Source organism: Plectropomus leopardus, chromosome 15 (genome assembly GCF_026936395.1).
Source record: "Plectropomus leopardus strain MGB_pleo_1.0 chromosome 15, ASM2693639v1, whole genome shotgun sequence".
In the NCBI taxonomy this organism is placed as follows: Eukaryota; Metazoa; Chordata; class Actinopteri; order Perciformes; family Serranidae; genus Plectropomus; species Plectropomus leopardus.
The window spans coordinates 5,163,772-5,191,090 of record NC_142190.1 but is presented as its reverse complement, the minus strand read 5'-3'; the positions used below and the strand labels follow the sequence as shown (position 1 = coordinate 5,191,090).

General features: G+C 39.9%; 1 protein-coding gene across 2 annotated transcripts; it reads right to left on the bottom strand.

The window, feature by feature from the left end:
* Nucleotides 1-4,335: 4,335 nt before the first annotated feature.
* On the bottom strand, nt 4,336-26,769 carry wnt11 (wingless-type MMTV integration site family, member 11). Of its 2 annotated transcripts, none has more exons than XM_042499322.2 (6): nt 25,194-26,769; nt 17,098-17,292; nt 15,163-15,407; nt 11,651-11,928; nt 10,417-10,709; nt 4,336-5,332 (listed from the first exon to the last, which is right to left on the bottom strand). In XM_042499322.2, the coding sequence occupies exons 2-6, from the start codon at nt 17,178-17,180 to the stop codon at nt 5,158-5,160; spliced, it is 1,074 nt and encodes a 357-aa protein (XP_042355256.2). In that variant the 5' UTR covers nt 17,181-17,292; nt 25,194-26,769; the 3' UTR covers nt 4,336-5,157. The 2 variants fall into 2 exon arrangements, with proteins under 2 accessions (XP_042355256.2, XP_042355255.2); XM_042499321.2 differs by lacking the exon at nt 25,194-26,769 and adding an exon at nt 19,072-19,374.
* Nucleotides 26,770-27,319: the final 550 nt, after the last annotated feature.

Here is a 27,319-nt window from a genome sequence, read left to right as displayed (position 1 = left end):
CAAGCCAATTTTCTCATGGCCCGCATGTTGAAATGCTTTTGAAATTTGTCTGAGAACAGGACAAAACTGATGTTTCACAGGGTTTAATATTCAAGAGAGTAGTCACATAAGAATAAAAAACACAGTAGTCACATAAGAATAAAAAACGTACTTACTTGGTTCATGTAGAAGTTCATGGTGTACGTTTGCAGTCTGAAAAACAACTGAGGCACAAAAAAAACTTCATTAGTACATGGATGAGCGCTGCATTTCAGTTCAAACAACATTCAGTGAAAATGCACTGAGGACAGGTGTTTAACTTTAGGGTTTTTTTTAAATGTGTGAAAAGAAACATTTTACTTACCTACTCATGCAAGGGTGCAAGTTTTGCTTCAACATTGATGTGAAGGAATATATGAAACGGGGAGTTTAGGATCAAAAGAGCATCAAATACTTACATTCTTGCATTCTGGTGATTTTTTTTATGCACCGATTTGTGCCTGTTCTGCATTAATTTATAGTGTAAATATGTTAAATTTTGTCAAAATAATACTGCGTTAACACTACAAGTTCACAAAGGCACGCACAAAAAAAAACAAAAAAATGGGTGTTGGTCAAAAGATAATACAAGAGAGGGAAAAAAACAAAGTCTGCACACTAGATTATGCTCCCATAAATATTTAATTCAGTTACCACTGAAGTTTCAAAATATGCTCTTTGAGCCATCATCTCATGCAGCTCGAAACATCACCTCTGTGGTAATTAAATTAAATATTTATGGGAGCACAATCTAGTGTTGGCTGTGTTTTATTTTCTCTTAACACTACAAAAGACACAACAAAAGGCAAAATGCGGTGACATAAAGCTACAAACTGACGCCCTGACACTCGTCGCTGCCGATGGGCATGACGCACTACGAATCAAAGTTGATGCAGTGTTTTTGCTTCGGTTTTCATGTTGAAGGACATTTCTCTTCAAAACTGTGCGCGACCGGCTTTCAGGTGAGATTTTTCACGTTGCTTGTGGATGCATCAGAGGTGTTACCCAATCAGCCATCGATATAAACACAGTCGAGTAAATATTAACTTTTTGTACATAGCCTACTTTTTTTTTTCTTTCACATTTGCTGTGGAGATGTAAAAGATGTTTCTCATGCCAATAAAGTCCCTTTGAATGGATCTGAATTAAATCCCGCTGTATTAAATGTACCTGGGCAACGACACAACAAGATGTTTGGTTTAAATAAACATTTTGCTTCATTTTGGGCTCAAGTTTTCCAGCACTGCAATAACGTAAAGTGTAAACTCATAATGCGAACACAACATTCAATTCCTCAGCTACTTTCATGCTTTTATTGAGGGGAACTAACAAATTCTAAATATAGAGTACCCAGGTAGAAGAAAAATGGTTCCCTCGTCTCAAAGTCAGTGTGTGTTTTGAATGTTTTTTGGTTAGAGGCCTGAAAAAAGGTCTTTCTCTTTTGTTCTACAAAATAAAATACATCAATCATCACTTGTGAACTTTGAAGCTTTTATAAGTCTTAAAAAACGCAGTTGCTAACAAGTGGCTAAATGAGACCACAAATTGTCATCACGCTAAACCATGCCGAACACGACTTTACAGCCTTGTTGTTGAGGGGGCAACGTTAAATCATGCAACTGTGGCGTAGCTCGAGTTTAGCCTAATGTTAGCTATTTACTTCAGGTGATTACATTCATGCCTCAAAAATCCAAAAAGTGGTGTATTTGTGAAGATTATCTTGCTGAACAAAATGTGTAATGCCATAATAGCTTATTTTCTACAGTAATCCAAAATGTAATGGAAAAATCCAAACAGCTTTTTGACGAGGGAACCAGGCCGAAGCTAAATTCTGCGTCGGCCTGCAGAAAAGCATCATCTGTAGGACTCTACTGAGGAAAACGTAAATTTGTGCTTTCTAGGATAGCGATAAGAAATGGCAAACTTTACGCTGACAGTCTCACCCAACCCTGACCAATCCCACTCCTCCTCTCTTAAATCCAAACAATGCAAAAAATAAAAGCAAGGAGTACCAGCCCCTCACAGGGAGAGTGTAGCAGGTCAATCTTTTGCTGTCCTCGGATTTGCAAATTTGCGAATCACTGGTGGTCCAAAGACTTTGACTGAGCCACCTGTATCTGAGGACAGCATGCAAGTCCTCAATCAGCAGGTGAGGTTTCACATTTCTACAGCGGTGAACCCAGTGACACACACACACACACACACACACTATTCTCTCCAACTGCCAGGCTGAGGAATGCCAGTGACTGAGGAGTCCTTGAGGCTGTCGACGGACAGGCCTGTGTGCAGACAGCGCAGACCCCCGCTCACCTGCACGCCGCAGATCCTCCCAGCCCCCAAAGCAACACCACAGCACACGCTGTTTCTGCTTTTAGACCGCGGCTACACAACAACATCCACCGATCAAATTTTTAAATATGTTTGACTTCTTAGAGTTCATTGTTTAGTTATGCCCCTCATACTGTTAGCATGCACTCCTGCCGGAGTATTAACCCTTTAAAACCTGAGCAAGATGGCTGGATTTCTTTCTAAAACATGGCCAAGAAATGGCTGAAAAACTGAAAGAAAGAACTGAAAAGTTACAAGAAAATTTCCTGAAAATAAGTTACAAGAAAATGACCCCATGGAAGTGCTAAAGAAAATTATAGAATTTAATATTTTTCTCTTTTTTCTGTAAAATCATTTTAAATATATTAGAGAATAATAAATATAGTTTTCTGAACATGTTCCTCTTGCTTTTTATATCTTGTAATTTCTCCTGCTGGTTTTCAGATTACCTCGTCACCTTTTACTAATTTTTTTGCAGTTTGCAGGACATTTCTTGCCAAGTTGCATTTTTTTTCCATTTTTTAAAGAACTCAAACCCATTTTCTCAGGTTTCAGAGGTTTTGATGCAACTGAATGCAACACAAGAAAACTGAGGTTGATCCAGGCCTAAAGGGTTAAAGAGTTTACTCATATTTCTCCTCATAACCTTAAACAGACGTGCCTTATCAACTCTTCCTAACCTGTGTTTCAATCCAAAACTGAAATGAACAGCTGTGAAACGAGTCCAGCTTCATAAAACGGCCACTAAAACTCTAAATGGCTGGTGATAATGTTCCCCCTCAGCCCTGTTTTTGCAGGGTTGTTTTGGCAGTTTCTGAGTGCGTCCACAGGCCGGGGTCAAGGAGTGTTACAGCTCCAGTGAGTGTGCAGCTTGTGCGAGCTGGTGCTGCCATGTATCATGTGAGCTCACAGCATGGGCCCTACATCCTCCACAGCTATTTCTGTCAGTGCAGAATCATGAGAACCACTTTAACCAACACACGGCTGGCCAGAGGGTAATATCTCGGCTGAGTGCAGCGCCAAGTCTGCTCCCGCCGACAGGCCGGCAGTCTGGGTATTTGTTCTGAATAAATTCTTTTTAATTTTATGTTTGCCCATTGGAGGTCTGGCTCTCAGACGGATGTTTTAAAGGCGTGATCGGAGTGACAAAAATCCCTTCGCAATGGCCTTTGTGAGGAATGTCCAAACAAACACTTTCCCAGGGTTTGGGCAATTCACCGAGCGATCCCAATAGGCTGTCAGGTTGAACCCTGCAGCTCATTACTGACTGTGCTGAGCTGATTTACAATCACAGGGTGCTATAAGTTGTGGAAAAGTCTTATTTTATAACACTTGGATTTGCAGTGAATTACAGCAAATGTTGCTTAGTTTGGAAATAATTAGCCTTGGAGGTTATGGATTAGTTTCTGCCAAAATTCTGTAACATGAGCTACACAGTGCAGCGTTAGCGAATTTGGCACGATTTCGTTCAAAAACATGGGAAGAAGGCAATTAGCAACACATTTTCCTTAGCTTTTAAATGTAGTTTTCTGAATCTACTAATTTCTTACAATTTGTGCAACATTTCTCACCAAGTTACTCATTACTCAAAACAATAACAAAACAAAAAATAAAAAATAAAAAATAGTGCTTATAAATGAGAATTCTGTTACATAATTTTAAATATTTAATTATGATAATTGTAAATACAGTTTTCCCGATTTTTTTTCTTTATTTCCCTAGACATTTTACCCTAGATTTTTTAATATTTATTTACTTATTTTTAATGTACTAATTTCTTGCAATTTTTAGAACAGGTTTTTGAAAGAAATCACGGTTGGCTCACGGCTCAAAAGTTTAAATGCTTTTGAAAAAAGAAAGAAAAAAAAGAAAAAGAAAAGTGATACTGCTCCAGGTTTCAAAGGGTTAAAGGTGCAGTTCACAGGAAAAAAAAAACAAAAAAAAAAAACATGCAAGTTCCATGTAAAGATGATGGTGAAGATCACTTAATTATTTTATAAATACTTCTTTCTTTATTTCAGTATACAAAATAACAGTATGTACATCCACACAAAAGTGGTTTACAAAAAAATCCATGAGTTCAGCTCATATGCTCTGAAAAATAGAATATATTTGAACTGCATGTCAGACATAAAGGAGATTATGCACCATTTCACAAAATGCTCTTCTCTCAATCCACAGGGATGCAGTCATGTCGAGATCCACACAGGACACATGGCGAGAGTCCGAAACGTCAACCACAAAAAAAAATAAAAAATGTTCCGTGGTTGAAAAGTACTTGAAGTTCCCTTTGTGATCCTTTTTCCCCCCTTTTGTTCGTTTGCCACAGAGGAAAAAAAGTGTTAATAGTACCTCGAGAAGTACCACGCGGATCCGTCAGAACCCTTTGATTTCTGAGGATGAAGCCAAACATAAGTCTAGTGAGGGGAAAAAACGATCCCTCTCCTCCAGCATAAAATCCAATATTATTTCTTTTCATTAGAGATATAATAAAATAGACTTTCAACGCCCCTGTTAGGGGAATTTATAATCATTAACAAGGAAAAAAAGGAAATACCCAGGAGGACGGCGGTCTTCACGTAAACCGGCACTGCTGCCACGCTCTCCACGTCCAGGTTTGTGAAGCGAAAAAAGCTTAAGAGCCCAATTGGCAGTTTGGAGATACAAAAAGGATACTGACACGAGAAGCGACCACTTCTCGTCGAAGGTACACATGCTAAAGCTTAAGACAAAAGTAAGCCTTGTTGGTATTGTAGTGCTTTGGTTAACCTGTAGCCTCGGGCGGCTGGGAAGAGGACTTGCCGCTGTGGCTCATTTGCAGACGTATCGCTCCACGATCCGCTCACATTTTTTGCAGGTCACGTAGCAGCACCAGTGGTACTTGCAGTGGCAGCGCTCCACCAGCTTCTCCGTGTACGGGTTGTAGCCACGGCCGCAGCACATCAGGTCACAGCTGTCGCTGCCGAGCGAAGTTTTGTTGCACTGCCTGAAACACAGAAAGTGCTCAGTGAGACATTTTATTTTGGGTTGCAACTGTAGATTTTTGCATCAACATTTCAGACTGAACAAGCAGCTTTTAACATGTCTTACCTAGGTTTATAGCTTCATTCTAAAATATTTTGCAAAATTCTGGGGCCTGTGAAAAGCCCGCAACAGTCCTTTGACCGTTTGAAAACCTGAGCAAATTGGCTTGATTTCTTAAAATAAAAAAAACATGAGTAGAAAGCAATGAGCAACTTAACAAGAAATGGCCCAAAAATAAGAAGGAAATTAGTAAAAAAAATAAATAAATAAATTGAACGCAAGAAAGAAAAGAAAAAAAAGTAACAAGAAAATTACTTGAAAATAAGCCAAAAAAATTAAAACAAAAAAAAGAGAAAGAAAATCACCCAAGAAATTCCTAAAATAAAACAGAAAAAATGTATACATTTCGATTGTGTCTTTTTCATCTTTTTTTTGAAGAAATCAGACCATTTTGCTTAGATTTCAAGGGTTAAAAAGCTTGTGAAAGGCGTCTGAGAGCAGCACAAGAAAAGTGCCTTTGGACCAAGTTTCAGGGGGTTAAAAGTGCTTGACGGTCCTATGTGCCTTCACCTTTTGTGCAGCAGTTCTTCCAAACATTTTTGTCTTTCATTTTCTTTTTGTTCCATCGTCTTTAGGCGGTGGACGCTCATTTCAGAAGCCAGAGGCATCCTGAATGAGCAGAGAATAGCCCCGCCGTAAATCACACTGAATACACAGGGCTGCCCTCCCTTTCTTTAGCGTGACCCCTCCACATAATTGCATTGTTTTATGATGGCAGAGTGTTAATGAGCAGCATGGTGAGGGGAGACACTGAGGCTGCAGCGGGAGTGAAGGAGAGGGAGGAGGATGAGTTACTGTGAGTGTGAGACAGGTTTATTACATCGGTGGGAGCTGGGAAGTAGACAGAAACCCCACACAGTTAGTCAGGAGTGAGATCTTGTTATATCACTGCTGTGAGCAGAGAAAGAGGACAGCGCTGTGCATTCTGTAACTTACATCTGCTGGTTAAGGCTGTAATGTAATTTAAAACTTCCATAGCGTGTCTCTTCTAAGAGCCGTGACACCGTTTCGCACCAATAATCAAATTTTATCCATTAGGAACTGCTGCTAATTTTACCTGCCCCAGATTATCTTGTTATATCTGCCGCGCTCAGGTCTTACGAATGGGTCAGAGGTAACGATGTGGACAGGAGAAAGGTCTGTTCAAGTGCAAAAACTAATAAAACCTTTCCTTGAAGGGCCACCGGCCTGCGAGAAGCTGAAATAATTGTGGCAAAGCAGACAACAGTGCGACCATGTGACTGAATGACGCAGCGAGTTTTGAGTTGACACATATGGGAATGATCGATACCCACGCATGTACACTCATAGTTACTCACGCACAAACACCAGAGTCACGCGTTCACGCGCTGACTGCAGAAAAGGGTGTACCTCATGACTTTGCAAAAGCACTAATGTTGCAGACCATGTAAGTGCTGCGTTATCAGGCAGCAGACAAGGGAGCCGGTGGGCGCAGTGAGTGCACAGTGACATGAAGCATGTCTTGTGGTTATCTGTGGAGTGACCTGTGGCTGAGGGACACATGATACGACGGTCATATGATGTATGACATTTATAATACACAAAAGCATCATGTGCCATTTAGAGCAGCTTTTTAATCCTCAGGGACCTGCTCAGCCATGATTACTGGATGTTGGTGCATCCTAAAAAAACACAAAAAATATTGCATTTATTCTTAAATCCCTGATTAAGGAGGCTCAAAGATGATCTGTGGGATAATGCTGGTGAAATTATCTCTCTATCTATAAAATTGCATTTTTTATCACGTTTTAATCACTTTTTCAATTCCAGTTGAAAACATAAGTCCATATTGACAAGGTAGAGCAATTCTTTTTAAATTGTCTTGATTAGGAATCAAATGACAACAATAAACTGCATGAGACTAGCATAAAGTGGTCCTGTCTGTAAAGGGGAGACTCACGAGTACCAATAAAACCCATTTTCATTCCCCTTTAAAATGACCATGCTGTTTTTCCATCATCAAAAGTTAACATAACTTGGAGCATTATTTCAAAGTTATGTTATATAAATGTTAGCCCCCTTCCTGGAAAAGCATCCCACAGTTGGTACCACTGGATTCTTCATGTCTTTTAGTTTGACACCAGTATCATCACTAGTTTTAAAACTCAGCCAGGTGCAGCCTCTTAAAGACAGGAATGTCTGTTGGCGATTGACATGATTAAAAAAAGATAATGCATATTGTACAGACTTTAATCGCATCGCAATTAACACCAGGCTATCAATTAATTCTAAGTCAACAGAAACAAAACTATTTTTAAAAACAACAAACATACTGGTTCATCTTTTCAGTGTTCCAACAATCACCAACTCTGGTTTGGTTGAAAAACAAAAACTTAATTCACTCAGGTAGATGTGAAAATATTCTTGCTTTGTACACACTAAATTAACTTAATATAAATGGAGTCTGGTGAGGGTGACCATGCCGATTTCTGAGCTGTTTATAGCTACACATTGAGGTCTTTCGCGGTTGAAAGCTTTTCATAATGTTGTCAGACACTTAGAATAACAATCTGAGCCTGTCAGTGACAAAAACTAGCACGCTGAACGGACAAACAATAACGATGCGAACATGTCTAGAGGTGTAAATAAGTGGTTTCATCACAACACAATATTATATCAATACTTTTGACAACAACATGATATTTGCCAATATCACACATACGTCTACCACGACACTATTTCAATTTAAATTGATTTAGGGGCCTGCGATTGATAGGGGCCAATATTATCTGCTCATTAAACACAGTAGGTTACAGGAGAGGCTGCCACCCCTGTCTTTGCTTTTGGCCAGAAAAGATAAAGACAACATATACATCATTAGAAAAAATTAAAATTGGTTCATCCTTTTTTTAAAATGCTTTCTAGGGAAAAAAAAGTTTTCATTTGAATTCAAACCATGATCTTTTTTTCCTAAAACTTCTCCCAACATCCTCAAAACGTGAATTAACAAGATCTTCTCACTAAAGTATAAAACTCAATAATAGCTGTTGAGGATCGCAGACAAAACAACTGTCTTCACATTTCCCCCACATATACAACATGCTAATGTTTTTAGCATACGCCTACGGTAAGTTACATCGCAGAAGTTAGCTTAGCGGCTAGCGGACTTTTACTCGTAACTTAACCAGTTCACTATTATTCATGCTTTGTCTTACTCACCGCTGGTTTAAGTCCCTGCATCTCCCGACAGAAAAGCGCGGATGACTTTCAGTCTACATGCTCGTTTTTTCAGTCAACATTGCTGAAACAGAGCAGCTAACGTGACGTTAGCAGGAACTCAGTGGCCCGGCAGGCACTTCCTGTTTCCTCACTACGGCTTTTGTTTACATATCACGCGCGCTATATGTTAACTCGCAGTTTCTCCGAAAACAAAACATTTCCACACCGATGACTTATTCCTGAGTAAATAATAGTAATATATCCTCATCATCTTTCTCTCAGCTGCCCGCCATTTTCTTCCGGAAGCTGTGTGACGGTGACGCAGACTTTCAAAATAAGAGCATCTAAAAGAGGATGATATGGATCGCTGTTACGTGATCGTTGCTCATTTAATCGATATATCCATGTACATCGATGGATTGCTATACACTCTAAACATGCCCTGAGTGGTTACATCGCAGGCTTTTCTGTTTTATTTGAAATTTGAAAAATGGTTGGCTCCTAGTCGAAAAATATCAAAGTTTTCCTTTAATCAAACACAGTCATCCTCAAAGTTCACTTCCTGTGCCATGTAATTCAATGCAACCTGTTCCTCTTTGCACCACCTTTTTTTTGTTTGTTAACAACTTATCTAGTCTTTAACATGGAGAACAAACAAGAACCACATTACTACACAACAATGCCCCCTCCCCCCACACACCCAACCCCCACCCGTTGGCAGCACCCCAATCACATTATAATAGGCCTTAGAAAATCTTTTGAAGAAGAAAATACAGAAATTAAAATGCAAAAGAGAGACATTGAAAAAATAAATAAATAGGAAAGGAAAGAAAAAAATAATGAAAGTAAAAATAACAATCTTTTTTTTTTTTTACCCTGTGGCTGCACACACAATATTTTTCACTTGGTTGTTTGGCATTATGCTACTGATTCTCAATATATGTCATATCCAGTAAGAAGTGGAGCCAATGAATCAGAGAGAAGGAGAATGAAGAGGCTGCCAACGAAGTGCTAACATTTTTTATTTATTTTTTTTGCTGCTGTCAGGCCAAACAAAGTGTAAGCTTCTGGTGAAATTCTAAAAAATCTAGAGAGGAGGTATCATTCAATGGGAGCAGCTTTGGGCAACATGGCACTTTGATTCAGATCAGTTAAGGTTGCAGATACCATTTTCCAAAAATATACCAGCCCCTAGGCAATTCTGATACATGTGATCTCTGCACCACTTTAATGGAAAACTTATAAATTCAATTAGCTTGCAAGATAGCTATGTTTGCCATATTTCTCTGATATTGGTTAGCCAGATGTCAACCAGAGTCAGAGCATCAGACAAACAGGCTCCTCGCTGCCCACTAACTCCTCACACAAACCAGCAGCACGTCCCAACTAAAACACTGGAGCTCAATGGTGTAAATAAACCATTATCTTTAGGGGGGGTATTTCCTCATTTGTGTGGCCCTCTCTAATCGATATCAGCTCGAGCGCACTCAGTCCTAAGAATAACTTCATTAGATAGCGGGACAACGACTCCAGTCACAGCGGCCAGTGACACATGCTCAGACAAGCCACAGACGGAGGGCTGGTTGTTATCAGCCAGCCTACAAACTAAACGGTGCCACCAGGCAGCACGGCACTTCACTAGAGTCAACATCCTGGAGGACCAGACTTCAGGATTGGTCATTTCCTATTTGTCAGCTGTGTGGGTCTGCCGCTGATATGAGTCGTGCTAATAAATCTAACACCAGAACCATCAGTGCCACCACATATCTCGCAGTCAAACACAGTGATGTTATGTGGAAGTCTCACCTGTCCTGCGTGCCAGCGGAGCCCAGTTTCTCGTTCACAAGACAGAAGTCCGCGGAGCTCTGCAGGTAGACCAGCTCGTTCTCCCTCACTGGCCTGATGTCAATGTCTTTGGGTACCAGCTGCTTGCGTGTCCCCAAAGGCCGATGAACCACTTTGGTGGCGGACAGGTACTTTGTCTTCAGGTCCATGGCGATCTCCCTCAGGTCTTGCAGGCCTCGCCAGCAGGTCCTTATGGAGCAGGAGCCGGACACGCCGTGACATTTACACTTCATCACCAGCGCATCTCTCAAAACCTGAACGTGAAGTAATGGAGGTTAGATACTGCTCAGTCCTTGTGTGGTTGAAATCCACAGAAATAAGACGTAGCACAAGTCAGGCATCCAAATCTTTACATTTTTGTAAACTTATTTGAACCCCATTAAGAAACCAATTATTTTCCAGACACAAAACAAATATTCTAATGGTGTATTTTCACTCTAAATACATTTAAAAAACCATTCACATTTTTTTATTAGGATAGTCAATTATGTGTTGCCGGGATTTTTTTTTTTTTGCTTTTTTTTACCATTCTAATGGATGAAGAATCTGAACGCAGCAATCGCTTAATCGTAAAAATGACAAAAAAATTTGACTTTTTTCAACAAAAGTGAGATTATCTATTTTTAATGAACTATTATCACATTACATATATATTTTTCATCGTTTTTATCACTGTGACTAAAAACAGGATGTGGAAAACTTCCTGAGGTGAGTATTTTGTGAACATAATAAAAGTTGCATTAAAAGCTGATTGTGAATTAGAAATTCACATCAGGTCTGTATTTCCTTATTTAAACAGGATTTCTGTATTCATTTGCAGTGACACTCAGATATTTCTGAAAGTATTCTAAGTAAAAGCCATAAATATTTCATATGATTTTTTGACATGTATAAGTAATATACCATCTCATGTTTACTTTAAACACAAATTAAGTATTTTAACAATACAATGTACAGACTAAAACACGCGTGTTTCCCCTTTGCCTCACGGTCAGCCATGCTTGTTAAAAAAGAGGCATAGCAGTCCACTTTAGATGATGTGGAACACTGTGATTGGCTTACAGACACCCTATCAAATACGTCTACGCATTCAGGTTCAGTCAGATGACAGTAAACATAGACCTAGACCTCCTAAAAAGGTTATGTCCATTGAAATGATTGGGGATCCAAAAAGTGTTAAAACGTATTTGCTTACTTGTCTTCCAACTTCACTGTTGTGTAGGTGCATCAGTTTGTTAGCGTGTGAGCCTGCACGCTTCATTTTCATGGGTGCGTCCGAGAACTTGGAGCCCATGATCAAACCGTAGTGCAGGTTGTCAGCGCAGCCGCCCCAGCGATAGCCCGGCTCGGGGATCTCTGCAGGAATAGGACCACACGAGCACAGCCGCAAATCTCCAGAAGTGCACGCCCGTGCTATGGTGTGGCTGATGGTTGCTGCGGACAGGGCGTAGACAAATGCAGTCTCTCTTGTTCCTGATGAAGCAGAGAAGAAAACAAAATTATACAAAGAAAGCCCTGCTCCTGCAAACTAACGCTGCTGAAATCAAAATCATTCAAAGATAATTTCCTAGTTCCAATTTTTTTATTATTATAAACTCTTTTCTAGATTAACCAAACAGGCTTTTTGTCTTTTAGATATTAAGTTTCCTGTCACAAATTCTAAAGCCAAAGGTAACGTCAACAAATGTCTTGTTTTTTTCCAACCAGCAGTTCATAACTGAAGTTTGCTGTCAAAAGAGCAAAAGAAAGGCAGCGATTTCTCACATTTTAGAAGCTGGAACTTCTTTTTCCCTAAAAAAATGACTTCAACAATTAATTATTAAAACACTTTTAAATAACTTTTTTTCCCAGTTGATTTCTGTTGTGAATTCAGAAATGTAACACATGAAATAATATTCACTAAATATAGGAAGCTACAAGCAAATTATGTAAACATTATTGCATATTTAGTAAGATTAGATCAGTTTGTTTTTTTGGGGCGTGTCCTTTCTCCTGGTTGTCAGAATACATGTTAGCATTGTGCGTTTCATACCATGGATAACATTTGTGTGTGATTATGTAGCGCAGGGCTGTTTTAAAGATTATCTTGCTGAACAAATCATGCAAGCATCAGTTGTTTGCAACGGAGATTATTTTCTGCAATTATCCAAAATCCAACAGAAAAATCTCATAGGCTTTTTGAAGAGGGAACCAGGACGGAGCTAACTTCCGCACCGGCCTACAGAAAAATGTCATCCCTGGGGCACTCTGTGATGAAAAGTTATTACAGCAATCCATCTGTCCTTCTTCCCTCTCAGTTTTCTACCGAGAGCACAAAAGGAAACTATCAAACACAGTCCGTCACTGCTGTAACGCAGAGTGAGCGCTGATGTAATTGGTGGTGATGTGCGTACACAGAAAGCACATATGTTAAAGGCCGGGAAGCAACTGGAAGTAAGGGAAGAAATCATGTATGACCGTGGGCTGGTTAGATCAAAGCCATCCCTGGACAGAGATGAGCCATTTCCTGTTCGGAGTAGACTGTTCATTTTGGTAAATGGCAGCCATGTCCTTTCTAAAGGAGCTCTGCACAGCTCCCCCACCCACAACCCAGCAACTGTCTCCGGCTGATTCAAGGTCCTTTTTGGCTATAAAAACAACAAAAGCCAGACTGCGACACGAACAGGCGTGCAGTCAAATAATACTGTGGATTTCAGAAATAACAACCTTTTTTTTTTTATCATAGAGAATGTATGCGTGTTGTTTGCAGGGGTCTTCTCAAATAACAGCTTCAGTTGCAGTCCCTGGTGAAGACTGCTCAGGAATAAATGATGGAGTTATTTGGTTGGCAGCAGAAGAATGGAAAGATGGAGCAACAAGTCATATTAAAACCAGAAAACACTTTTGAAAAGGACACAATTCTGTATCAAAGTTCACCCTCATCCTGCAGACTAAAGCACCCGAAAACCTCAGTGGTGTACTTTGTCATATCTCACAGGTACTTTATTCTATCATTCAAATATTTTACGACTTTGTAAACCAATTTCTTCCTTACAACTTCATGACATTGTTTGTAGTTCAATAAGGGTTTTTTTTTTAACAGTACCAAAATATCGAAGCAGGCAATTTCACCAGAGATTTAACAGACGGAAATATTTGAGTCTGTTTGTCATGAGTCCTAATTTAAAGTATCATACACTCTAATGGGGGGGTAGGGGTACTTTTATCAGTTTTTTTAAAGAAGACAGACAGATTTCAGCGGGTAGGGGTGGATACTGCATCGTATTGTTTTAGTTTGTGTGGCAATATTGTACTGACAAACGGACATCAAGCATTGATTTTTTAGATTTATTACATAAATTATTAATATTGCAAATATGAGTTAAACTTTTGGTAGCCAACCAATAGCTTTTTCAATCCACTAAATACATTTTGCTGCCACCAAAGTGATTGAGGTGGGATGAACACAATCAAAACCAACTTTTTAAGTTTTCCTTTGTGGACATAACTTGCGGTTGAGAAAAAGCTGAAAAATTTCAATAAACAACGGGGTCCAAAAGTCTGAAACCACATTGAAAATTATATAATCACAAAAAACACACCGAGTTTTGGCATGTAAAATGAAGAAGAGATATTTAAGATCCTGAATCATTTCTAGGTCAGCAATGAAATTTAACCAAATTTGTGGCACTTACCAACTTAACCCCTTTGTTCCTGTCATCCATGACCCCCTAGCATATTGTTAAGATGGTATTGTCATTTGGAAATAAAACAAAATAGTGTTACATTCAAAACAAATGCTAAATACAACTATCTTGGCAAGTAATCTCCGACTTTAGGACCCTGCTGTATGTTACTGTAATAGTCAGCATTTCACAAAACACTTTAAATCATAAAAATATTGTATTGTGACTGAAGTATAGTAATAATATGGTATTATTGAACCTCTGGTGATTCTCACTCCTACTGCATACTGCTCTTCCTCAGGTGAGATGATGTTTAGAATCCACTAACTGTAACTATCCTAAAATAATGATAATTTGTTGTTGTTTTTCAGATGATATAAAGTGCATAACTAATAATATTTTGAAGGGAAATAAGGTAACCTTTTGTTATGATGGTTGTTTCTTACACTGGTTTATTCTTAAGGCCCTCAGGGACCCCAGTAGGTGGTCCTTGTATGTTAAATATGTTAACAGATGTAGATATCGGGGGTTATGCAGGGGACACATCCCCCTCAATACTGAGAACTTTGCCCAAATAAAAGCATGAAAGTGGCAGAGGACTGTTATTTGACAAAATCAAAGACATTTGCACCATAAATTGATGCAGAAAATGCATAAACTGTTGCGTAAAAAGTCATCACAATGCAGGAAATCAAGTGTTTGATGCTCAAAATTATCTGCAATCCGTGTCATATTTGCCCCCCCCCCGATGTTGAAACCGGATCTACACCCTTGAATTTGTGAGTAGGATGAGGGTTAATGCGTACAGATAAATCTATTGTGGTAACTGAGCACGGACACCATAAAAGGGCTGAGGATGATTTCAGCAGTTACTGTAAACTGAACTGCAATAAATGCAGCATTTCATGACCTCGGTTTTGAGTATTCATCGAATGTCGAGCATGACCATAAACATCAGACTCTTGTGGGTAAAAAAGAAAAAAATTGGAGCAGCTCTTTGGAAACAAAAGCGTCTGTCATTCCAAACTATTTATGACCTTACCTCGTTCGAGGTCTGGCCGATACTTGGGAGCATCGATGGGTATGTCGATGGAGGAGCAGTTCCAACGCATATCAGCGAAGGTCTTCTGACACGTTTTTTTGACTTCGCGGGCGGCTGTGATAATGGTTTGCATGAGCTCCAGGTTGCTGCGGCACAGCTGAGCTTGGGAGGACACGAGGCCAGGCAGCAGCTTACAGTGTTGGGTCTGGTTGATGTGTAAAGATGCAGGAGTGTGTGATAGTGATCTGGAAGAGATAAAAGGTTTTAGTATGTATTATGCAACACTCTTAATCTGTGGTGATGACATCGTGATGATTGCTCAATCTTTTTTTTTGTTCCATAAGTTGTTAAATCATGTTTAAGTGACCAAGAAAGCTGCAAGTTTGCATTATAGTTGTATTTAAGCGGCTTGAGTTTGTTGTGTGCTCACATTTCATCCTCCAAGATGCATCAGAACAAACAATTGAAAAATTGAAACAGATAATGCTTCAGGCAGGGAAATATTTTTGGCATTTGCTGCAAAGAAGAGCCATCTTATCACAGTGAAAATCCGAAAGGAAAGTCAGCCGAGGATTCATAAAATATACATGACACGTTCTTGGCACGGGGCTTTTCTTTTGTTAAAGCACAGAGGAGGCCTCAAGATAGTCCAAAAAACAAAAGGAAAACTACTAAATTCAGTTCCACAGTCAGATGATCGATCCTTCATATTTGGATTTTCCACCACCGAACGCGTCGTCCTCTGTGGCCTCAGTTTGACATGAATCAGACCATTAAAGGGCGCACACATTTGATTTAAACTTTCAAACTTATTGAGTATTAAGTTAATGGAGAAACCACAGGCAGGGCAGGTTAGCTCTGATCTCAGCTTTCTGTGTCTCGCACTCTGCTCAGAGTTTGTGAGAACCAGGCCACAACGCCTGCACCTTGGCCTGTTTTGCATTAAGGGGTCCGTGGGGCCGCCACTCTGTGCCCAATGATAAGCTGTGACTCCGCTGGGCCGGTGGTAACCCGGCACTCGCAGGTGTTTACAGCCGCATCTGTTTTGCATTGCACCGCTGTGCATTATCAAGACTGTTGGACTTCTTAGATTTAGCACATGCCATCCCAGCTCTCATGGGCACATCTGCTTAAGTCTTCCCGCTGTGAGTATTACAACAGTCTGATGAGAAGCCGTGTTTTTTTTTTTTTGGTAAAGCCAAAAGTTTTCACGGTGATCCGACTTAAGGCACAGGGATAAAGAAACCCTTGGAGCGTTTATAAGACTACCAAACAAAACCGTGCAAAACATTCAATTGAAACATAAACAAATTCGAAAAATAGCAACTTGGGAATTTTACGGACTTTCCAAAATTGTTGCGAAAATTATTGTTTACTTCACGATAAAAACAGCGTGCTGCTCGGGTTGAGCAATCAACATTTGTGTCAACATTTTGCAGCTACACCAGGCTACTTTTACACCGACTCAGGCCTAACTAGACTACACACACTGGCACTGTCTGCGCCACCCTGACGCCTCGACATCGCCATCTTATTTTCTATTTTCATCATCCGTGGAGGGGGGGGTACATTTGATCTGAGATCCTGGGACTGAAATATGTAAGCCATCTCCTTTTACTGAAGACGCTTAATAAAACAAAAAGGTTTCCTGACTTGTCGACCTGCCAGCTTATCTACTGTCCCCTTCATCAGAGACACATGTACAGAAACACATCGCCTCCCCCTTGATCAGGAGCAACTCGGGGAATGCTGGGGCCCGTCTTAAATCTGCCACAAGTCCCCCCCCACTCCATAAAAATTTTCTGAAACATGCAGAAAACGAGCCGCACAATATCACGTATCTTGGTGATGTCATCAGTTTGGACATTGTTTGAATGTGAAGACAGTGAAAGGCCTAAATAGAAAGGAGACGGCGCCACTCCTGAGGATACTTACAGCCATTTGATGCCGGAGCAGACCTGAGACAGCAGCAGAGCCGTGAGCACACCAAGAGGCAGGACATGAGAGCTGCTCCTCATGGTTGGACAGTGGCTCCAGTTCACACAGGACACAAATACAAAAAGGGCTGTCGGGGCTTTTTGGCTCAGACTCAAAAGTCAGCTCTCATGGCACGGCCTCCTCTTCTAAACCCTGCAATAAATAACAGATAATATTAGTGACTCGGAAATGCAGATTTTAAGGGTTTTTTTTCCCTGATGCATTCAAGAACACGGTTTTAAAACTACTGTGAAAGTCTTTGTGTGAGCTCGAAGAAATTACAAGATTTTTGAAAAGATCATTTTAAAATAGGTGACAGGCATTTTTTAACAGACAAATTAATATTATTTCAGCACTTTTTCAGCAATATTAAATATCATGCACACATTAAATAAGAATACCTACAGGACAGAAAAAATGGAAATAAGCAAATGTTTTCACTAAACAGACTAAATGTACACACACTTCAGTGCATTTAAGCCTTTAAGCACAATTGTATTAAGTAAACTTTATATAAAATAAAAGCACCTTTTGAAACCAGAGTTACAGTACTGCAAGAACAAAAAGTGAACAGAAGGCAAATGCACCAAACAAAAACTGACAAAATGATTATTTACATTTACACAGCAAAACAAAACCCTAAAGACAAAGATATTTCTTACATTTTCAGGAAGGTACCAGCACTCTCTTCTACAGATTGTTACAGTGAACATAATGTTAACTTTTATATGACTTTCAGCTTTTTTTCCCTGTTGTTTTAACCCAGTTTTTCTAGAATTTACACCAACAGAGTCCCAATATCAGACCTGATTGTTATAAGGTTTTATTTATTATCTCATTCTTTGGAGTTATAAATGATTTTGCTCTATTCTATCACATGGACTTTTGCTTAACTTTGAGGCAAATATTCAAACGAAAAAGACATATTTTCTGTCATTAGTCTGGTCCTTTTGCACCCATATTTCAGTCCCTGCAGCTCTCTTAGTTGTCCCCTCTGCTCCACTTGCAGAAATGTGAAGAATTTTACATTTAGAGTGACAGCAGATGGATCAACAGCACAAATCAGCGCAGTAATCTGCAGGCAGCGCATCAGAAGCATTATCTGAAAGCATTATCTGTGATCTGCTGATAAGCAATCTCTTTGAAGGGAGCTTAAAGTGAGCGCATTACTGATAAAGGGCCCTTTTTTAAAAGCACGAGTTCCGCTCCTCGACGCTGATTGGCGGAGACGCGTCCGAAACTGTGCGATATTAATTATTTAAATGAGCTGAAACTCATTTCACGACTTTTTAAGCCCTAAAATTCTGACTTTTAGACCAAAAACAATTTTAAATAATTAAAAACTAAGATATTTCCAAAATCAATCGTACTTATATCTGTTTAAATAAATCGCAGCCTGAAGTGGATTAACTGCTTAAATTTACATTTGACCGAAACGGCAGCTCCTGCTTCCTCCTGTAAGATAAAGGCTGATAGCTTCACACTCACACACCATCCGATGTGTGTCTCTCATCAAGCCAAGATAAGCCGGTTGGTGCATCAAGTGGACTATTCATCATATTTCCTATCGAATTAATTAATGGGGATTAACTAAAAGGTCAAACCAGGATATTTTTCATAATATAATACTGTTTTTAGCCGAAAGACAGACGCCTCTCAGAGGAGAAAGTCCCTTAAAAGACATTTCTTAAGAAATAGTTTGCACTAAAGCTGTGATATCTGTTGCATGACGTTAAAATAGTCTTTGAAAAGTTTAGCCTAGCTTAAACTAATCTTTCTTCAACTTCTTCCAAAAACTTTTTCCCAGCAGACAACTCCTTTACAGCCAAACTTAGTGCTCGCTCTATGAACCTTTGCGCACAAAGACGCACCGCACTCACGAACACAGCCGCCTACATAACTGTTCCTCCAGCCAAACAAGTTTCCCCTCACCTTTGCCTCTCCGCTCAACTTTTCACCGTTGGACAAGACCAAAAAAATCTCAGCAGGTCGAAATATCCTTTTCAGTTTGTGTCGATATCAGCCAGACGCGTGAGTAAAATCCAGCATGGGGTGGTAGAATAGCTCCGGACAGGTACGCATGGTGTGTGCGAGCGCGGTGTCGGTGTGAGAGTGTGAGAGGGACACGCAGAGGGTTTTGAGAGTGAGTGAGCCTGAGTGGGGGCAGACTCGGCTTTAAAGTCCCCCTGCTGCCCTCCTTTGATCTCACTGCTGATGTCAGACCGGCATTAGCATAAGAAAGCACGCGGCACCGGTGGACCAGAGCGCACACAGCAGCTCCTCGCGAGTTGCAGTTGGGTTGATAAAATAGAAAAAGAAAATACTTTGGAAAAGATCCATAATATTCCCACTGGGGAGCGCAGTGAGTTATAGCGTGTCTGTGATGATGGAGAGTCCACACAGTGACCTTATTTTAATGGTATTTTTATAGCTGCTCTGGTATCAGAGGCAACTCCCTTAAAATGCCATTAAAGATTCCTCAGGTTCTCAAAGGACACTTTGTGGCGACCTTATCTTTAATAGTAGCCAATATTTTTTAATATTTCACCAATTACACGGTATTATTAATACTAGTTAGATTAGGATGGAAAAACAATATAAAACTTAAGAATTGTCCCTAGATTATAGTGGATTTCATTGGCCCTATCTGCTGTGTGGATCTTGTATATTTTATATTTTTAGTGGTTTATTTTGATGTGTTTGTGTGTAATAAATACATGGCAGTTAAATATTAAATTAAAATCAAACAACAATATGAAACTCAATAAGTGTCCTTGGATTATTGTTTATTGTATTGGTCCTATCTGCCTATTTAAATTATTGTATCTTGTATATTTCATTTCTATCTATCTATCTAAAAAGCAAAATGCCAGGGTTATCCATAGTTGTATGGTCTTTTTCGGGAATAGTTACGCTGTCTTCTTACACTGTACGCTGGACACAGTAATAAGCAGTAATCCTAATATTTGTTAAGAAATAAGTCCTAAGTCTGACATCAGTTTAAGCACAACACAAACTGCTATAACCTATGTAACAATAATGTGGCCACAATGAGAACATTGTGCATTATAAGAATTTTTATACTGAATTTTTAGGGTATAAAAGATTAAGAAAAAGTGCAATTATTGTTCAAAACCATGAAATTAAATAAGAAATACTGTCTCGGTTGATTCATATGTGATTTCGTATGAAAAATATTGAATAGTCGATCATGGTTCCACAATAACTGAACATGTTCATGTTCCAAATGTCATTGTCCCAAATCCATTTAGAAACAATGTTTTAAATTTACATGCTGTTGCAAGATTTTTATCTGTTTCTTTTGTGTGCTCGGACCAACTAAAAAATCTAATAAGTTCTGGGCTGTAAAACTCTGCCGTGCACGATCTCTTCTTTGTAAGCACACTGCCTTCATAATAGATAGTTGTAGTCACAGACACACCCTCCTGCATTCAAATATAATGTATTTTTTAGATACACGTGAATTAGACATTGGGGATGTAAACTACGCTTTGAATTCAACTCTAACGGCTCAGCTCATTAATTTGTGTCCATACTATATAATAGTTACAAAAATATTGTAATACAATGCTATTGTGGTAAGTACACACCTGCACACACACACACACACACACACACACAAATGTTATCCAACATGTTTTCTTTAAAATGTTTTAAATAAAACCTTCCTAAAATTACATGTCGTTTTCCTGCTCTGGCTGATTTCCTTAAAAAATGAACCACACTGTAAGTGATACGCTGCAAGGCCAGCTGTGGGAAAGTAATGTATAGTTTCCCTGAGAATCTGCTGCACCTCCAGCGCGCAGACAAAGGCAATAGTGAGCTGTTGTCCAGACCTTGACCTTGCAACTGGTATAGCTAACATGGCTGGCCTCGTGTGCTGCTCGCTGCTCCGCCGGGAACAGCAGATCAGGTGTTGTCTTTCTGTCTCAGGAGCAGAGACGTTTACAGACCACAACAAGCCCTCTTCCTCAGGGAGCACCCGGCTCTTGTGTCTAAATCTGTTGGCCAAACAGGGTCCAGTGTTGCGTTTAACACGCAGTATGATAGCTCCATGTTTACAGTACAGGGCTGTGATCCCAGTCCCAGACAGTCAATGTGTTTTACATGGCAGTCAACTGCGAATGGGCACAGGTCGGAGCGTGTGTGGGAGTCGGGGAGCTTCCAGCAGGACCGGGCCCGTCTACAGAGAGACTTTTTACACACAGGCTCTCCATTCCTGAGCTAGGATCAACACGCAACCCCTTGATCTTCACATCTCACCTTCCAAGCAACACAGAGGGGGAGGACACCTTCTGAGGCAGGCAGAGGGGGGATAAGCGAGCCACTGGAGTCCATGATAATGAAATAACTCATGTCACGTAACAGATCTGAGTTATGATACATAATCTACATCTAGGATCAAAAGCAGCTTTACGGAGATACTATTACAGTTACATTTTTCTTTTCGACTGTCACGATAATAAGCTTTGGACACGGTGGGATTACTGGCATAAAAAACTACGTGTCTACAAAAAGATGTCCATTTATATTTATAGTAAAAACATTTCCGAGTTTAAAAAGCTTGCACTGTCATTTAAAAAAAAAACATGTTTAATCAGATGTGTTTGAGCTGGAAGTTTGTTTTCAAAAGAATCTGAAAATTAGATAAACGTCTTTAAATTATGGGGTATCATAACCCCAATTGGAACAATTCAAAAACCCAAAATGTAAATGCACATAAATCCAAAATGGTAAACTGTATATCACACTCCTTGTGTTGCAAAAATCTTGTTTAGTTTAAATGTTGAAGAAAAACATGCAGTTTCTAAATTGTCTGAATCAAGAATGGAGTTAGCCCGGCGATGGCTGAAAACGGTGTCGATCCTCAGGCTCACAGCATTGAGCCATTGTCCTTCAAATCTCAAGAGGGTCAAGCCAATATCACAAATCTGGAGGCTCACCGAGGGGGGGAGCAGGGACACTCAACTTTCACCCAGGAGGATCACAGCCTGAATGGGTGCAGAGTTACTATTATGCCCCTGGAAAATACTCCCATGCTCCTGTCAGGATACATATAAACCTGAACTGAGCTCCAATGAACAGTGCAAATGTATCAAAATAAAGTGTTAACTTTTCTTTCTTTACTGCTTTGCATGTCTCAAGATGATTTCAAAGGAAGATAAAAACAATGAGGTAGATTGTATGTTCTCAACTTAGTTTAGTTTTAATGCCAAACCCTCGTTACACAATCAGAAAAAAAGACTTTCGTAAGTATACCGGCATGTTTTTTATTTTTAAATCTAGTCCCTTTTATTTTGTCAATTTTTGATAAAATGATTGTAATATGGAACCACAATGATAAACTAATAAAGTTAGCTCTGTGATGAGGTACGTTCACTTTGGCCTGTTTTGCATTACCAACTAAACGCATGTGACCACAGATAAATTTCCAATCAAAATTAAAACCAGGAGTTTGATTAACAGACATCATAAATACAATAAAGCCAAAACTTAAAAGGGAAAATTCAAATGGAAACAATCAGTGAACTCTATCCGGAACGGTTAGCTTTCATTTATATCCAACCAGACAGTGCGTGGCTCTGCTGCCAGCTGATTATTGACAAATAACAAGAACATTATGGATTGTAAACAGCATTCCTAAATGGTCAAACCTGACCCGCAGAGAGACAATGACAGCTTTTGAATCAGCCATGTGAGAATCCAATCACTCTCCGGTGTCCCTCCTGTGCTCACAGCGGGGAACGCCTCAGAAACAACAAGCTCCGAACAAACTGTCTGACTGGACCCACATATCTTCTATACCATTTGTTTACAACCTCTATTGTGTTTTGAGGACAGAGCCCTTTCAAGTGACAGATGGGTGGCACCTTTGAACACGTCATGTGGTCCTAAAGGAGTCATCAGCATGAGCTGCGTGTTCATGGAGCCCAGGAGTTCACCGGCACGGGAGGATCCATTTTACGAAATACAAAATCACCATGGCTGTTCTGGTTTGAGCGGCTGGGGGTAAAAAAGTCAGCTGCATTTTGGGTTCACCAGCCAAGAGAGGAGTGGATTCCAGTAAATATTAAATCACATTATGGTCCTGTCATATCAGCAGTTCATCATAAATCTGAGTTAAATGAGTCCATTTGCTGCATTAAAAAAAAGACTCTTTAAAGGGAAAATCTACCCTGAAACAGAATGTGTATTACATTTGTTTATTCAAGTAAATGAGTCGTTTCAACAGACTCCTGTCACCTAAAATGTAAATTTAAAGATTAAGGTGATGCGGCAACCTCCGGGTCTGAAAAACAAAGCCAACATAGAGGTGCCAGAGACTGCAGTTCCTCAAACAGCCACTAGAGGCTGGCTCCAGAAGCAAGTCAAACCCTGTAGGCACCCATGTCAAAATGCTCTACTGCATACATCAGCAGAAATAACCATGTTTACAGCCTGGTAAAAAAAAAAAAAAAAAAAACTGTTTTGATCTCTGAGGCTAATTTCAACTGGACAGTGTGAATTTTTATATAATTAACCCATTTACAGTGATTAAGGCTTAAAGTTGCATGTAATCAAGAGCAGGGCTGCTTTGGGAGACAAGCTGTCTGCCGATAATGCCCTAAGTTCTCCTGCACACTTCTACACTCTTGTCTATAGAGTATTTGGTCACTTCTGGCTCCATAAAAACCAAGAAGACAACGTCCAAAATGCATATGAAATTCCAAACTTGAGGCTTCAAATAGGCAGTCCACAAACCAGTGGGTGACGTTGTGGTAGCTACATCCGTTATTTCATACAGTCAGTGGTACAGACCTATGAATCCACCCACTCCACCAAGTTCAACTTGGCATAGTGATATCAAGCTGTTTTCAAGCAGCAGGCTGGAACTGATGAGGAGCAGCAGCAACAATAGTGAGTGCTGCAGACAAGCTAGAAGGCGCCATCATGGATTTATTACAAAACAAGCCCACCAGGTGCAGGCCCAGGAGCCCAAAGTATGAGGGGCCCACCATGCCTTCACCTGCAAAATGTCACTCGAAGAGAAATGTACTGACCAGGAAGAGACACAAATTGACTACAAAGAAACACAAAACATCTACAAAGTGATGCAAAACAGCTGCAAAGAGACTACAAATGAATGTAAACAACAACAAAGGGACTCAAGATGACTACAAAGAGACACAAAATGTCCAAAAGAGATGCAAAGTAGCTACAAAGAGACTCAAAATCCCCACAAAGTGCCACAAAACAACTACAAAGAGACTCAAAATGACTTCAAAGAGACTCACAACAACTACAAAGAGATGCTAGACAACAGAAAAAAAACTCTTAACAACTACGTCTCTATGTCTTGCTCCTATGGGAGAGTTGGTGGGGCCTACTGCAAAACTATGCCCAGGGGCCCATTTTCCTATAATCCGCCCATGTCTGCTTTCTAGGCTGTTTTAATTTATTACATAGACGTCATGTCTTCTACGTATCACCCGACATCATGGTTTGCTCTACTTCATTCGACTCTTAAAACCCAGACAAAACAGGTATGTTAGCACAACTATGTATCAGTGTTGGCTTAAAATGCCATTCGATTCAGGCCGTTGTTGGTCTCTAGTGACTGGTTAGGGAAATTTGATCCCCTTCCACATCACAGAAATCAGTTACAGTGGATGCAATGTCAGACTGAAGATGGAAATAAAATGTAATAAATTAATAATCCTGTCGGATATCAGGCATCAATGGATTATGTCATCAGGGGCCTAGATTTGGATGTTTCATTTATACAGAGCATAAAAACTGTATCACTGGAGAAGTCTTGTCATCCAGTAATGATGTTATATTTGAAAGATGTGTCTGTCTATAATCCACTAAAACATCCTGGGATTAGTTTTATTATTTACTGTCTATGGAGCAGCTGCGTGACTTGTCTCATGACATCATCATTGCAGACTGTCTTTGCTGTTCATCTGGTCCAAGTCATGAATTAATACTGAGTAATGCATCACTACAAAATTAACACATGTGAATTATATTTCAAGGGAGTATTTCATTACCTTGTATGAAGCCATATCACCGTGTCTGAAGAGGTGTTGCTGAAGAGGAGCAAAAGGCGATGAGGGCAGAGGGGGACGAGGTGGACCATGTGGGTGGGGTGATGACTTCAGCAGAGTCTGGGGTGCTTTCTCCGCCCGCTCAACCTGGTAAACATAAAGTCAAAGACCAATTGAGGAATCACAAAGACAGGCACCAGCTCGGCTGCAGGCCTCTAAACAGCACAATAGATAAATTGTGCAGATACATCTGGTTCTTATGAATTTAGCCCTTAAGATTGTGGTTGGTGGAGGCGTGAGAGCACCAGAGCATCCTTATAAATGATTAAAGCTTACTTCTTTAGGGATTACAAAAGCATCTGAAATTCCAAACTGCGTGCCCACTGCTCTGTGAAAATGTTCCAGGACAAAATAAATGGATGCTCCAAAAACAGCACTGTTTTTCAGACAATCAAGTAAAGCTCATTAGCAATCATAAAACAAACTGAATTCCATGATCAGATAATCTCATCCACACCTCTGCTTTGGTTAAACACACTCACTGAAGACAATCCTTCACATGACTTACAATCCTTAAGCTTTACAAAGGCACCTAAAAATGAAGTGCTCCTTAAGAGTACAATCAACAAGTTGACATCTGAATAATTCAAACCAAAAGTTTCACTCGTAATACTAGGAGGATCTGAATTCTGGCTTGTGCTGCCAATTTTCCCTGAAAGGGAACCTTGAAATAAAATCCACTTAAGCCCTGTGTCTTCCCCTCCAGAGTGTAGTTAAATCCTGGCTGTGTATGGACATGATTACAGAGTGCCACGGGTCTTACATCAGTGCAGAACCTTGACTTCCAGCAGGAAACCTGGTGCACGGGTCAATTATGGCAATACCTTGTTTTGCTTAAAGATGGAGGATGTGTTCTTCATGCTCAAACACACAGGCTGCACCTGAGATTTAAACTGTAACAAAGTCCACCTCTACATCCAAAGTGTAAATAAATAAAACACAGCTTGTAGGAGGTGTATCGCTCTTGGCGCAGAGTGTAGAGACGGGGTTATTGTGAGACAATGCTGGTGTGCTCCTGTGCTGCATATGGCTGTAGTGAGGCCTGTGAACACTGCACTGCACAGCAGAGACAGATCCGTTTGCTCAGCAGCTGAGCGGGGACACGGAGATGCTCCTTTCACACTGAGCTGAGCACCGACAATTGGGGCTTTGTCAGGGAGGCATCTGCTGTTCCGGCTTACAGGAAGAATACATGTTTCTTTAAAAAGTGAGCTCAGTGGGGTTATCAGTGTTAAAGATAAGGTGGCTTCATGTCAACAAAGTGTAAATACTGTATACGGAGAGGTTTTAACAGCAGCAGTCTTTGTTTTAAATGAAACCTGTTAGATATTTCAGGGGCAAAGTGGAAAAATACTTGAGTTTAGTCCTTGGGATGATGTTTTTAACTTAAAATTAAAGTGAGTTAAATAAGGCCTGAGCATTGTGTCAGTGTAACTTCAGTCAGTTAATAAAACCAGTTTGTTATCAGCTGAAGAAAGCTACTGAAGAGAACAGGTATACACCAGGAAAGTGATTCAAATACTGTGCAATGCAAATCTTTAGATTTTTAACAATCCAGTTTCTTACAGGGGTTTGTCTGCTTCAAATTCAGTTTCGCATTTAGCGAAGCATTGCCACTGGCCAACAGCACAAAAGAGTATCTCAGGGCTTCAATGAAGCCATACACAATAACAGCTACAGTACCTTACTTTTCTAATTGTCAGTACAGTAGCTGTTATTGAAATTCCTCTTAAAAGCCTTAAACACCAGACTGGAATTCATAGCAAATGATTGACAAGAAAGGCAGACTCTGTGCTAAAGCAGACTCATAGAATACATTTGTTCTTCAAAATTACATATTAACCAAACCACAATGGTAACAATAGCGCCCGAAAGCCACAATTTGCATTACTGACGAAGACTGGTCAGACCTGTCCACCTTACATACCCAGCATTGCAGAGACCTTCTTTAAATACAAAAGGTAATTGTAAAATAAATATTTACCAAGTGTCTTTGAGATAATGTAGTGGCTGAATGACCTTAACAACCCTCCCTCTAGAGCCACATCCTTGTTGATCAGGGAAGTGAA

Excerpts from the sequence above, each read along its gene's own strand:
- wnt11 (XM_042499322.2), bottom strand. The coding sequence starts at position 17,180 with ATGAGGAGCAGCTCTCATGTCCTGCCTCTTGGTGTGCTCACGGCTCTG. Across the intron at positions 11,929-15,162 it reads TCGGCCAGACCTCGAACGAG|GAACAAGAGAGACTGCATTT; the intron begins GTAAGGTCATAA and ends CTGCTTCATCAG. Across the intron at positions 10,710-11,650 it reads ACAGTGAAGTTGGAAGACAA|GTTTTGAGAGATGCGCTGGT; the intron begins GTAAGCAAATAC and ends CTTCACGTTCAG.